At 70.2% G+C, this 12373-nt stretch overlaps 1 protein-coding gene across 7 annotated transcripts in view; it reads left to right on the top strand.

The window, feature by feature from the left end:
• Window positions 1-12373, top strand: part of LSP1 (lymphocyte specific protein 1) — a 37999-nt gene that overhangs the window by 11516 nt on the left and 14110 nt on the right. Inside the window, exon 1 of one of the 7 annotated variants that reach the window (XM_005227326.2) lies at window positions 1234-1846. The exons of 1 other annotated variant lie outside the window; for it this stretch is intronic. In XM_005227326.2, coding sequence (XP_005227383.1) covers window positions 1785-1846 — 62 coding nt within the window. In that variant the 5' untranslated portion in view covers window positions 1234-1784. Of the gene's footprint in view, window positions 1-1233; window positions 1847-4729; window positions 4798-4927; window positions 5135-6782; window positions 7013-11358; window positions 11457-12373 lie in introns of those variants that run through there. 5 more of the 7 variants (XM_059882827.1, XM_059882830.1, XM_005227324.5 and 2 more) reach the window with 5 other exon arrangements.

Below are 12373 nucleotides of genomic sequence, written 5' to 3'. Positions count from 1 at the left end.
ACAGGACGCAGCCTGATGCGTGGGGGCCGGTCTGAGCCCGAGGGCCCACCGCAAAGTCTCCAGCGGCCAGCACCACACCGGGTTACCGAGGACCCGTGGCCCACGTGGAGTCTCTCCGAAGGCTGCTGCTTCCTCCAACACACAGGGATTCACCCCACGTCCACCCACTCTTTGGTCTGATCCCAACCTTACTCTTCGTCCCCTCGCACATCCGCAGGAGCTCCCAGCCCCAGCAGCCCGGTGCAACCAGAGATCAGACAAGTTAGGGAGGCAGAGGCCGTGGAGTGGCGCTGGGGTGGCTGGCAGGCTCCCGGTGGGCTTGGTTCTGGCTCTGCTGGGCCCTGACCTCAGGTACCAGTCTGAGCCTTGGTCTTCCCACCTGGGGCACGGGTCTACGGTGGCATCTGCTTCTCAGGGTGGTCGAGGGCGTGGGTGAGCCTAGGGAGCTGCTGGATACGAGGCGGCCCAGCCCAGAGCTGGCCCTCGGTGACTCCCAGAGGGCGAGCTGGGTTGGGCCCTCCCCGGTCAGGCCAGTTGCCCGCTGCGCTCCGCAGTGAGTCACCAGGGGCGCCTCAGCCCAACCGGAGGAACAGTGGGCTGGGCTGCTGCTCCTGGGGCCTCGGCCAGAGCCCGGGGGGCAAGGGGGGCTGCCGGCCAGGCCACCGCGCTGACCTCGTGCCACTGGCCACTGGTGGGGAGGACGGCTGTCCCGCCCCGACGGGCGAGCCTGCAGTGGCCTCAGGAGCCTCGGTGCCCTGAGCCGCCTGGGGCCGTCTGTCAGAGGCAGGGGTGGGCAGCAGCCTCCCTACCGGGGAGCCGACGGCATTCCTGGGGTGCCCTGGCCTGCCCCTCGAGGTGATAACAGGAGCAGAGGGCTGGGAAGAAGCAAAGGGAACATGGAGACCGGGGAGGGACAGGAGGAGGGTAGGGAGGACGGACGGGAGGAGGGATGGGGAGGAGGGAGGGAGACAGAGATTGAGAGACACCAGTGGGGAGAGAGGAGGCTGTGGGGCCAGGGGGCCGGAGGGCATCGAGCAGGAGGCGGCGGGGCCTGGCCTGGGACGGCCGGGCGGGGGGCGAGGGCAGGGAGCAGAAGGCCAGGGCCAGGCCCCGAGAGGTGGGCGAGGATGGGGGCCGGGGCACAGGGGCAGGGGGCCCCAGGAGGCGGGGGGCGGCTGGCAGGGGGGCGAGGGCAGGAGGGGGCACCAGGAGGCGGGGGGCGGCCGCCTGCCCAGCACAGGCCTCCCAGGTCTTGCTCAGGCCCCAGGCTGCCGCGTGGCGAGGGTTTCCCTCTGACATTTTTACTAGTCTCAGAAGGAGCCAGGGGATGGAGGTGGACGAGGCCGAGGCGGGTGGAGAAGGGGGCTGCGGGGGACCAACGTGAAGCAGCTGCTGAGTGTCCTGGTGCAGGAGAGAGGCCTGGAGCCCCGGAGCCCATGAGGCCGTGCAGACAGGGCCATTCGGGGTGCCTGGGGCAGCCAGCGGGCAGCCCACCCAGGTGACCCCCAGGGGCCAGAAAGGCCAGGACAGACGGATGGAGGGTCACAGACCTGCAGACAGAGAGAGGAGCAGGGAGGGGGTGTCAGAGCCGGAGGCCAGCCGGCCAGACAGAGGGAGAGACAGAGCAAGAAGGGCGTCGGGTGGGTAGAGAGAGGAGGGCAGAGGGTCCCAGGGCAGGAGGAGCCAGGGCAGCGGGAAGCAGCCTCTGAAGAAGCAGCCGCAGCCTCTGGCCCCAGGGCGGGGGTCAGGCCAGGTCGCCGGGCAGCCGGGCACCCACAAGCATCATGAGCAGCTCTGCGCTCCTGAGGAGAAGTTCTAGGAAACAGGGCCGGGAGAGCCTCCTGAGGTAGGTCCCTCCGCCCAGGCCGGGGCGTGGAGGGCAGGGCAGGGTGCCCGCGGGTGCCTCCCCGGGCGCCTGCGGCTCCGACCCGTGTGTGTGGGCACCCGCCCGCCTGCCCACCGTCTCCTCCGCCGCTGTGTCCTGCCACCAGCTCCGCACCCCCTCCGGTGACAAGCACGGCCCCAGTGAGGCATCCCCCACCTTCTCTGGTCCTGCTGGCCCCGGGGACCATCAGGTCACCCCTTACTTTGTAGAGGGTGAGGCTGGACTTGGCCCCACATCCCCCGCCCTGGCCGGCCCCTGGCGCACCTGCCCCGGGGGCAGGCACCGCAGGCCGCGTGCACGCTTGGAGTCCGGGCTCCACAGGCGGAAGCCGGGTCGGCGTCCGTGGACTTGGGGCCAGCGCCCTGCCCTCTCTGAGCCTCAGTCTCCTGCTCTGCACAGTAGGGGCATCGTGGCGCCTGCCTCACAGAGTCCTGGAGAGCAAGCAGAAGCGAAGGGCCATGGGTGGGCTCAGAGCCCCCGCAGCGCTGGGGCCTCGCCTCACGTCCCTGTGAGCCGCCCACAATGCTCTTCTCCTCCTCCACCCTTCCAGGCACCGAGGCCGGGGAAACGCGGCTTTCTCCACCTAGCCCGCCTCTGCTTCTCCCGAGCAGGGAGGGCCTCCTGCTTCCACAGGGCTGCTGGCCTGCTCCCCGCCTCCTGACAGCCTGTTCTCCCTGGGCAAACTGCTCGCTCCTGGGAACATGGGTGTTCCTCAGCACCCCAGGTCCACTGTGGCCCTGACTTGGGATGGGGCAGGGGCGAGGTGTGCGGGTGGGCTCCGCAGCCTCTGAGCGGAGCCGGGAACCCTGGCCCGTCCTGCTCCGGCTCACGGGGTCTCTGCAGACACAGGCATGGCTCTCTCCCCATCCCGCCCGGCCGGGCCTGAGGGCCACAAGGCCAGAGTTGGGGCCACGCAGAGTGCTTGCGTGCCCGCGGAGCTCGCCGAGCAGGCAGACCCTCGAGGGTCCGCCCCTGGCTTCACACCTGCCCGTTACTGGCTCTGCTGGCCTCCCTGGTGCCACTCACCAGGGGCCCCTCAGGCACGTCTCGGGGAGGACTCCTGGGCAGCTGGGAGGAGTCGCCACTGTCCTCCTGTGCCCAGCTTGCGGCCCGGGGGTGAAGGGGTGCCTGTCGGTCCTGGAGGTCCAGCAGTAACAAGCCTGTAACAAGTGGGGAAACAGGCCAGGAGGGACATTGTCCAGCCCGGTGGGGCGTGGCAGGGCCTGCCTGTATGCACACCTGTCATCCAGGTGTTTCTTTGGCTTCATCCCCAAACCCAGTGCCAGGTCGCTGCCCCGGGCATGCCGGGGCACGCTGGAGGTGCTGCTGGAGCTTGGACGGTGCAACGGGGCCGAGTGCACAGGCAGGCCTGGGTGTGAGCCCCACAGACCTAGACGGCGAAGGCGGGCCTGTGGGTGACCGGCCGGGGCGGGGACAGAGGGCAGTCTGCCTCTGAACCCCCTGGGAACGCCTGCCGTGGGGGGCGGGGAGGTCCCTTGTGAACGGTGGCGGAGATAGTCTGTCCACCCGGCCGATGGCACAGGCCTGCATGCCCTCTAGGCCCTGACCCAGTGCACGTGGGCCCTGATACCTGCACGCCCGTGTGAATGCCACTCCCAACTCCGAACCTAAGAGGCTTCTGGCTGGCAGGCCCTCGCCTTTGGAGGGCGACAGAACCAGACTCACAGAGGCTGCGACACCACAGGTGCCCCCACGAGTGGGCAGCCACCCGCCTCGCCAGGCCAGGCGGGTCACCCTGGGCCCTCTCCCAGGACGCCTGGGAGCAAGGGACGGGGCCGCAGAGGGCCCCGGACGTCGCTGTCACGAGCGCTGGGAGGGTGTGCTGGGCCAGCTGCGGCCAGGGTGCCGGGCAGCTGAATCCACCCGGATCCTCAGCGAAGCCTGGCTTGTCCTGGCTGCGGCCGCGAGGCTGTGTAGAGAGCCAGCAGGAGGCTTCAGGCTGGGGGGCCGGGACCCCGGGGCTCACCCCCTTTCCCTGCTGTGTGCCCATGCCAAGCTCTGCCCCTTCCCAGGTGGCAGGGAGTTACCCCCAACCCTCCAACAGCCCCTGGGGGTCTCAGTGCCCGCCTCAGGCCCATCTCAGGCCTGGCCCATGCGGTAGACCGTCAGGGACAGCCAGGGTCCCTGGGCCCATGCACTTCCAGAGGACTCTTGGACTCAGGGCATCCTGTGGGCCATGCAGCCATCCAGGGCCTGGCCTTGTAAGGCGAGGCTGAGCTGATACAGGGCCGGGTGGCTCCCAGTCTGCCCAGGGAGACCCGTGGGGCGGGCTGTCCGCTGCGCTCAGCGCACATCCGTCTCGGACGCGCCGGTCATTCCCACGCCCGGCTCTCCCGCCTGAGGAAGCCTGGCCCAGGAGGCCCTGAGGGGCGGCCAGAGGGCAGGGAATGTGGCCACTGCCTGCCGAGCTGGCCCGAGGGCACTGGGAAAAGCCAGGCCTGCAAACCACAGCGTGCGCGGGGCGGGGCTGCCTCAAGCCCACTCAGGGCCCCGCGTCTGGGGGTGGGCGGCCCCTGCCCTGGCAGGGCTGGGTGCCCGGGGGGTGGTGCTGTTCCGGCTGCAGGTGGTCTGGCGTTCAGAGCGAGTCCTGTCCCAGGAGCCTGGTGAGCCAGCAGGAGGGGGTACGGGGATGGAGCAGCCCAGCCCCTGGGCAGGCAGTCAGGGCCAGAGCCCAGAGTGCCGAGGCTGAGGCCAGGCTCCAGCCCTGACCTGCAGACCAGCTGGGGTCAGAGCAGCCAGTGAGCGCGGCCAGCGTGCCGGGCACCTGGGGCTGGCACCCCGTCTCCCCGGGAGCCTCAGGAGAGCGCCTCATGGCTCCTGGGTATCAGAGATGGCCAGATGGGATGTGGACCCTGGGGGCATCTCCTGGGGCTTGGAGCAGCTCAGTGCAGGTTGGTGGGGGGGGGGGCTGACCCCCTGTAGGTGACGGTTCAGGACAAGAACCCCAGGCGGCCTGTGGACCGGTGGGGTGTTGGGGCCCTGGCCACGTGCAGCCGCTGAGGGGGACAGACTCTGGTCCGCCCAGGAAGGCGAGGGCATGGGGCTGTGAGGGCTGGCCGCTGCCCACGACATGCGGGGCAGTTCTGAGGCCATGGAGGGGAAGCTGCAGCCAGGCGCTGTGTGCCCTGCGGTCCCAGGGCTCCTGTCCTGTTGGATGAGGGGAGCAGATAGGAGCGGAGAGATGGACCAGGCAGGGTGGGGGCAGCGGGACCTCCGTGAAGACAGAGAGTGAGTGGGAACAGGAGGGGTCAGGGGGCACAGGGCCGTGAGCAAGAGGACGGGGAGGCCGCAAAGGAGGGGCCGCTTGGGGCGGGAGACGGGGTGCTCGAGGGGTCCCAGGACCCCTGGGCCAGGCTGTGTGTGTGCGAGTGCAGGAGGTGGGGGCAGCCCTGGCCAGCCGGGAAGGCGGGCGGGGCAGGCCGGCGAGAGCAGGATGGGAGTGGGGGAGCACACAGAGAAAAGCCCACCGTGCGGAGGGTGGGGGTCGGGGGCCCCTCCCGCCCTTGGGCGAGACTGCCTGGGTGCTGAATGGGGACTGTGGAGTTGGGACCCCGGCTGTGTCTCCCGGGATGGGGGACCCCCAGTGAGTCTGCGCCTCGGTTTCCTTGCCCCTGGAGGGGTCACTTTGCCCCTCTAATGGGGCCATCCCGGCATAGCCCCCAGATCCCGGCGGAGCCCTTGGTGGGCAGAGGGCCAGGGCAGGGCCTGCAGGCTGGTGGAGGCTGGCTCCAGGCCCCCATCTACGTGGACAGAGAGTCTGAGGCTCAGGGAGGTGGGGTCTTGTCCCTGCCCTGGGGCACAGGCCATGGGGTCTGCAGGGTCAGAGGACGCGAATCTGGGGTGGCAGGGCAAAGCGAGCATTAGGGCCAGTTCGGTGGCAAAGCCCCCCACCCCCTGAATGACCCACCCCGAGGGGTCAGGGACAAGGTGTCCTTTGGAGGAGGGGCTGGGGGCCGGGCAGAGGCTCTGGTGGCAGAGACAGCGAGGGTCCCGCTGCTCCACATGCTTGGGGCCCCAGGGCCCTGCGGGAGGGCCAAGCCGGAAGCAGACAGACAGGCGGCCCGTGCCAGGCTGTGCCTGCCCCCCAGGGGGGCAGCCGAGTTTAAACAACAGGCAGACCCCTGGACTCTGCTGAGCACATGAGCCCCTTTAGCATCGACTGCGGGCAGAGTCGTGTGTGGGGGCGTTGGGGAGTGGGAGGTGGACCCGTGGCACCAAGCAGGAGACGGGAGGGGTGGCAGAGGCTCCAGCCGGTGCCAGCCACCGGTCGCGTGTCCCGGAGCGTGCCAAAGCCTGGCCTCGTGAGCGCTCCGAGGTCTGTGCCAGGCAGTCCCAGCTGGCTTGGGAGCGTCCGGCTCTCCTGGAGGGCTGTCCAGCACCAGGAGGAGACCGGGCCGGTCCCGGGGCTGCAGCTGGAGCTGCTGCTCGGTGGGGGTGCTGGGCGGGCGGGCGGCCCCCCAGGCCCGTCCCCCGGGAAGTCGGCCCGGGCGAGGCGGTGTGTAGGCGTGGGGGTGGGCAGGGCGACTCACTGAAGGGTGGGGCGGGGGCGCCCGGGGAGGTCTCCTGGGCTGCCTCGGCCCCGGGCCAGGCCCCTGCAGCGCTGTGGTCAGTGACTCGGAGGAGAAAGGAGGGACCCAGGCGTGCGGGGCGCGGGGCAGAGGAAGGAGCAGCCTCAGCCCTGCCGCGCACCCCCAGCCCAGACGGGCAGGCTGGTGAGAGCCGACAGGGGCAGAGGCGTGGGAGCACCGTGGCACGGAGGCTGGGCATGGAGCGCATCACGAGAGGTAGGGCGTGCAGCCAGGGGAGGTGACGGGCTGGGCGCCGGGGAGCCCGGCCTGGGGGTCAGAGGGGAAGCCTGGCATCTGGAGGCTCAGGGCCCGAGTGCCCACTTCCCACTCTTGGCAGGGTCTTCCAGGGTCACGTGTGGCCAAGCTGTAGGGGTGGGTGAAGCCCCCACAGGGAAGGTCACAGACACCCTTCGACGGGAGCCTGAGCACCTGGGGTGCCCGATTCCCATCAGGACAGGACACCCTCACCATTCGGGTGTCCGGGTGGCTGGTGGGAGTCTGCCTGGCCTGCCTGGACAGCTCTAGGGACGGCGATGTGGTGGGTAGGCCTGACCTGCGGTGCCCCCACCTGCCAGCATCAGAGCCCGGACCCCCAGGAGCCGCGTGGGTCCCGCGTCTGGGGTGAAGAGTACAGCAGGAGCCTCAGGCAGCAGGACAGTGGGCAGTGGCTGTTAAGAGGGGGCCGGGGTCTTGTCCAGAGTCCGGGGCCGGGGGTCTTACACCTCTGGCACTGCTGCCTCGCAGGCAGTGGGCAGCAGCCAGGCAGCCACCCCCCGGGAATGGCAAGCAGCTCCAGATGGGGGGCTGGGGCAGGAGCAGGGAGCCCCATCCACGGGGACAGAGGCCCCTCCCACAGCGCTCTCCTGGAGGGGCAAGGACCAGGGAGCAGCCCCTAGGAGGCACCAGGACTGTGCGTCCCCCGGGAGGGGTGGGCCTCCCCCTGGGCTCTGGGGAGGATGGACGGGCAGAGGCAGGGCCATGGGGGTCCCAGCTCTGAGGCCCACACCCGCCCATCTGAAGGCCCCTTGGCCGCGACCTCCGTCGTGTCTCCCGGGCACCACTGTCTACTTGCTAACCCGCCCCCTCCCAAGGGCCTCCTCCCACCATGGCCCCTTGTCCCTCCAGGCTGGGTGCAGGCACGGGGTCCTTCATCCGAGAGGATGCCCCCCTAAATGAAGCTCAGAACAGGGGTCCTCTTCTGAGGCCCTGGAGCCACGCTGTGGGGCCAACATGGGCTTTCCTGCGTCCTCTAAGGGCAGCGAGGGCATCTCACCCATCGCTGGGTCCCCAGCACCTGACTAAACAGAGTGCTGGCTAAATAGAAGGGGGGAGGGAGACCCCGGCAGGCCGGGAGAGCGGGCTGCGCTGGCTGGAGGGAGGTGATGGAGCAGGTAGCAAATGCTGGGGTGTTGTCTGGGGGTCCCGGCCGGGGCGAGAGGCCGGGGCGGTGCCGGGCAGCTGTGGTCCCCTCTCCCACCTTCCCAGGGAGACCACAGGCCCTGCAGCCTCACGCCTGCCCTATCTTCAGCTGTAAGTGGGCACTGAGTCTGCTGAGACCTCGGCAGTGGAGCCGTCCTGCCTGGAGACGGCAGAGGGGGCCCAGGTGCCAGTGGGGTAACGGCCTAGAGGAGGCGTGGGGTGGGGACTGGGCTTGGGGGGGCCCTGGGGCTGGAAGGCTAAGGCAGGGGTGACTCCTCCCTAGTTTGCCCGAGGGGCTGGCTGGAAAGTCATGCAGAAGGGGGTCCGAGGCTTTGGGAGCTCCGGGTGGGCAGGCAGCCACGGGTCCCCCAAGCGAAAGGCCACCGTGTGCCGCCCCCTGCGGGAGGATGGAGGGTGACAGGCAGGGAGGCTCCACCTGGGCTCTGAGAGGCAGCGGTGCCCAAGGGGAGGGGCCAGTGCTGGGGGGCGTCTGGACTGGGGGTGCTGGCGGGGAAGGGGCCCATCCACAGGGGCCAGTGCTGGGGGGCGTCTGGGCTGGGGGTGCTGGCGGGGAAGGGGCCAGTCCACACACTGCTCTGGCCTCGTCCCCAGGGCAGAGGGCCCTCCACTCCCTCAGGCGGGGCAGCCAAGGTCCTGGGGAGGGCAGGTCGCTCTGCCTCTGTCCCTAGGCCGCCCTCGGGTGCTGTGGAAGCCCTGCAGGGCTGGCCTCTCTCCCGTGAGCTTTGGGCTCCCATAGGTTGCAGCTGTGCCCCCCACACACCGGGGGTGCAGGCTGGGTGCCCTGGAGACGTGGCAGCCCCTCCTGCACCCACAGTCTGCACCTCTGTGGTGCCATTCTCTCTGTGGCTGCGGGGAAGCTAGTTTGCAAGCTGATGCCTCCTCCTCCAGGGAGGCTTCCCAGATGTGACCTGCCCACGGGGCCAAGAGGACATGCTGTGGGTGGGGGGGTGGTGGGAAGCCCGGACCCATGAGGGCACTTCAGCCTCCTTCTTGGGGACAGGGTCTGCCATAGTGCCAGCCGTGAGGAGCGGGAGCTGGGCCCGCCTGGCCAGGGCTGTCCTCAGTTCTCACCTTGCCAAGTGGGGTCAACATCCCTTTTCACAGCTGGGGAGCTGGAGACTGGGCCTGGGGTCTGGCTTGGGAGGAGGGTCAGAGAGGCAGAGTTACAGCTCCTCCCCAGGGGCCGGCAGCTGCCCCTCCTGAGGCGGCCTGGGCCCTCCCCACCCCCGGGGGGGCAACAGCCCACCTTCCGCACCCCTGAGGCCTCCCCGGTCACCCCAAGGGCGGCAACAGGCTGCCCACCTCCCGTCCCCTGCTCGGAACCCTCGGTATCCCTGGGCCCACAGCTTAGCCTCTGCACTCAATCTTGCCTGGACCCCCCGCGGCCCCCCACCCCTGAGTCCTGCTCCAGGTCTTGCCCCCCAGTGCTGGGGGCACAGCCGTGGGGAGAGTCAGGAAGAGCTGGCACCCTGCACCCCAGTAGAGGGGGCACCCCGAGGCCCCCAGTGGCGGCTGGTGTTGCCAGCTGGGCCTCAGCTGTGGACAGCAGGCCCTGGAGGTGCCCGTGGGATGGGCGGGGCCGGAGGGAGGGTGGCAGGAGGGGCTCTGCCTGCGGTCACCAGGAGCTTGGCACCCCCAGCTTATCGCTCTCCGGTTCCTCCGGCCGCCGTAGGGGCTGCTTATCCCCGGGTAGGCCGGGGCACCCCATCTGCCTCCCTCCCCACTGCCCTGTCTCTCTGAGATCCCGGAGGCCCCGAGGCCTGCCTTGGCGACCCCCAGGCTGACCCCTCCCGGGTTCCCGCGTCCCCCCTCCGGGGGCCTCTGGACGCCTGCCCCTTTGCCTTGTAGTCCTTCCGCCTTCCACCCGCCAGCTCCCCACCACGTCTGCCCCTTCCTCGCAGCCCAGCTGGGCCTCCTTCCCAAATGCTGGCCTGACACCACCTGTGCCGCTGTGGGCTCACCTGACTCTCCCCAGGGGACAAGGGCACCGCCCCCCAGGCACAACCCCCACCCCCCTGCCCCAGCCTGGCCACTCAGCTCTCCTGTCCCCCCCCATCTCTGCTTTTCCCTCAGCCTCCGAGGCCCGCTCTCAGACCCCTGCTCTCATCCTCCAGACCCAAGCGCAAGGCCACCTGCTGAGCGTCCCTGAGCAGGGCTCGGGGCTGGCCCTGTGGGGTGCCTCCCAGGTCTAAGGCGCAGCACAGAGACACCAGGAAGGTGCTGCTGGGGGTGGGGGGTGGGCCAGGAGGGGCTGGACCCGCACCAGGGTGGTCAGGAGGGTGGGGGCCCGGTGACCCGCCGCTCCATGCCAGCCCCCACCGGGGCAGTCGCCCTCACCGTGTGCCACCACCTGCTCGGGGCTCCCGCGTGCTCCGGGCTCAGCCCTCACGCTGCCGCGGCACCCTGGGCCCCCGCGGACCCTCCCTGAGCTACACCCAGGGAGCGGCTCCCCTCGGGTCATGGGGTGCAGGTGCTGCCCAGCCTCCCGCCCCGTCCCGAGCCCCCCGGCTGGCCCCGCCCCTCCTCTGGACCATCTGGCTGGGGGCGCGTGCAGCCCCCCAGCCTGGAAGCGGGCTGAGTGGCCTCCGAGTCCTTCCACCTCTGTCACTTGCACGCATGGGCTCTGCGGTCACTTGAGGCACCAGTTGCTCTGCGGCATCCACCTGGGCGAACGAAAGCCCGGGGAAGGGGGTCACTTGACGGGACTGGACGCCTTGGTGGTCACAGGCACACAGGCTGACCATCCCAGCTCCCCAGGATTCCCACCCGTGGTGTCCAGGGGACAGTGGTCAGGCGGGTACTTTGCGGGTCTCTAGAAGGAAAGGCCCCCCACGTCAGCCTGGCCCAGCCTGGCCATTGTCCCTTGAGCCCCGGGCCCCAGGCCCCCAGCTAAGCCCCTGGGCCTTCCCAGGACTCTGAGCTGAGCTTTAGGGCCCAGAGATGGGCGGAAGGTGGGGGGCAGACAGGAGCTGCCTGCAGGGGGCAGAGCTGAGACAGGACCGAGGCTTGACTGCCTTCTGGAGCCGCCAGGCAGGCCGGGGAGACCAGAGCAGGCCTGGCATCGCCGGAGCCTTGGTGGAGACCAGGGGGCTTCGGAGGAAGGGGAGGAGGGGCCCCCAAGGTGGTGGACGTGGCCAGCGGGGGCAGCTGCTGGACTTGGGGACCCCCGCTGAGAACGGGGCCTGTACACGCTCATGCGCCTGGAGGGGCGAGGCTGCTTAGTGGAGCGTGACCGGGCTGGGGAGCGGAGCCCCGTTCCGCGGCCCCTGGGGCTGAGCCCTGGGCGCGCCCGGAGCCAGAGCAGACGCAGGAAGGAGATAATTGCGTTTGTGCAGGAACACCAAATCCCTCACAGCTGCGCGCGGGCCGAGCCAGGGCCACGGGCGGCCGCGCCAGCATCCTGACAGCTCCGCCTGGCGTGCCAAGGGGTCTGGGCCGCCGGCCGGGGGCGCCTTCCCAGGCCAGAGGCCCCCACCCCACCCCAGGAGAGCCGCCCCCCTCTCAGTTCCCAGAATGCGGCCCAGCTGCGGAACAGCGAGGGGGTGAGGTCATGGGAGGGGCCCGGGCCCCATGACTCACATCCTGGGGTGGAGGGAGGGGGGCCGGAGGGAAGGGGCCCGCGCCACGGGTCAGGGCCCGGGGCAGCGCGGCCTCTCCCCCAGCAGGGGCTGTGGGGAGCCCCCGAGCCCCCTACCCTGCGTCCCCCAGTCTGTCCCTGCCCGAGGGCTGGGGAGTCACGTGCGGACCGCCGGGAGCAGGGCTGACCTTCGGAGGGGCCTCTTCTCAGGAGCGCAGTTCTCAGAAAACATGCCTTGGCCTCGGGCCAGGGCCGTTGTCAGGACGATGGCGGGAACAGTAAACATGCTCTGGGGCACCCTGGCTGGGCTGGGGGGCCCGGCCTGCCACCTGGCTCTCACCTGGTTCTTGGGCCTGGGTCTTGTGGCACGTGGACCCCGGCGTGGGGTGCTGGGACCCACGTGGGCCCGAGGGTCCGGCTTAGGAGGAGGTGCGTGCACCCACTGTGTGCCTTCCTGCCGTGTGTGCACGTGTGTGTGTGTGGCAGACAGGCCCGTCGTGCTGGCGGGCCTGGGACCAGGATGGGGCACGGGCGGCGTGGGGCCTGGTGGCCAGGACACATGGCCCGGCTGTGGGTGAGCAGTCTGCGTGGCCTCTGCACTTAGCTGTGCCGGCGAAGGGTTCCTGAGGCTCGGGGAGGGGGCTGGAGTTACAGCCTGAGAGAGGCCCCACCTGGGTGCATTCACCCCCCACCGGGGCCCACGCACACACATTCAGCCCCACACGAACACACCATGGGTGCGTGTGCGCAGCAGCCAGGGGGCCCATGGCTGGTCTCGCCCCTCCGAGGAGCACCCCAGCCCCAGCGCCTTCAGGAGGGGTCTATGGACACCTCTCCATCCCACGGCCGGGGGCCCGGCCCCGCTCGCCTCCCACCCTCAGC

This window comes from Bos taurus, chromosome 29 (assembly GCF_002263795.3).
Source record: "Bos taurus isolate L1 Dominette 01449 registration number 42190680 breed Hereford chromosome 29, ARS-UCD2.0, whole genome shotgun sequence".
In the NCBI taxonomy this organism is placed as follows: domain Eukaryota; kingdom Metazoa; phylum Chordata; class Mammalia; order Artiodactyla; family Bovidae; genus Bos; species Bos taurus.
Note: the sequence above shows the minus strand (reverse complement) of the source record. Positions and strands in the feature narration are given on the sequence as shown.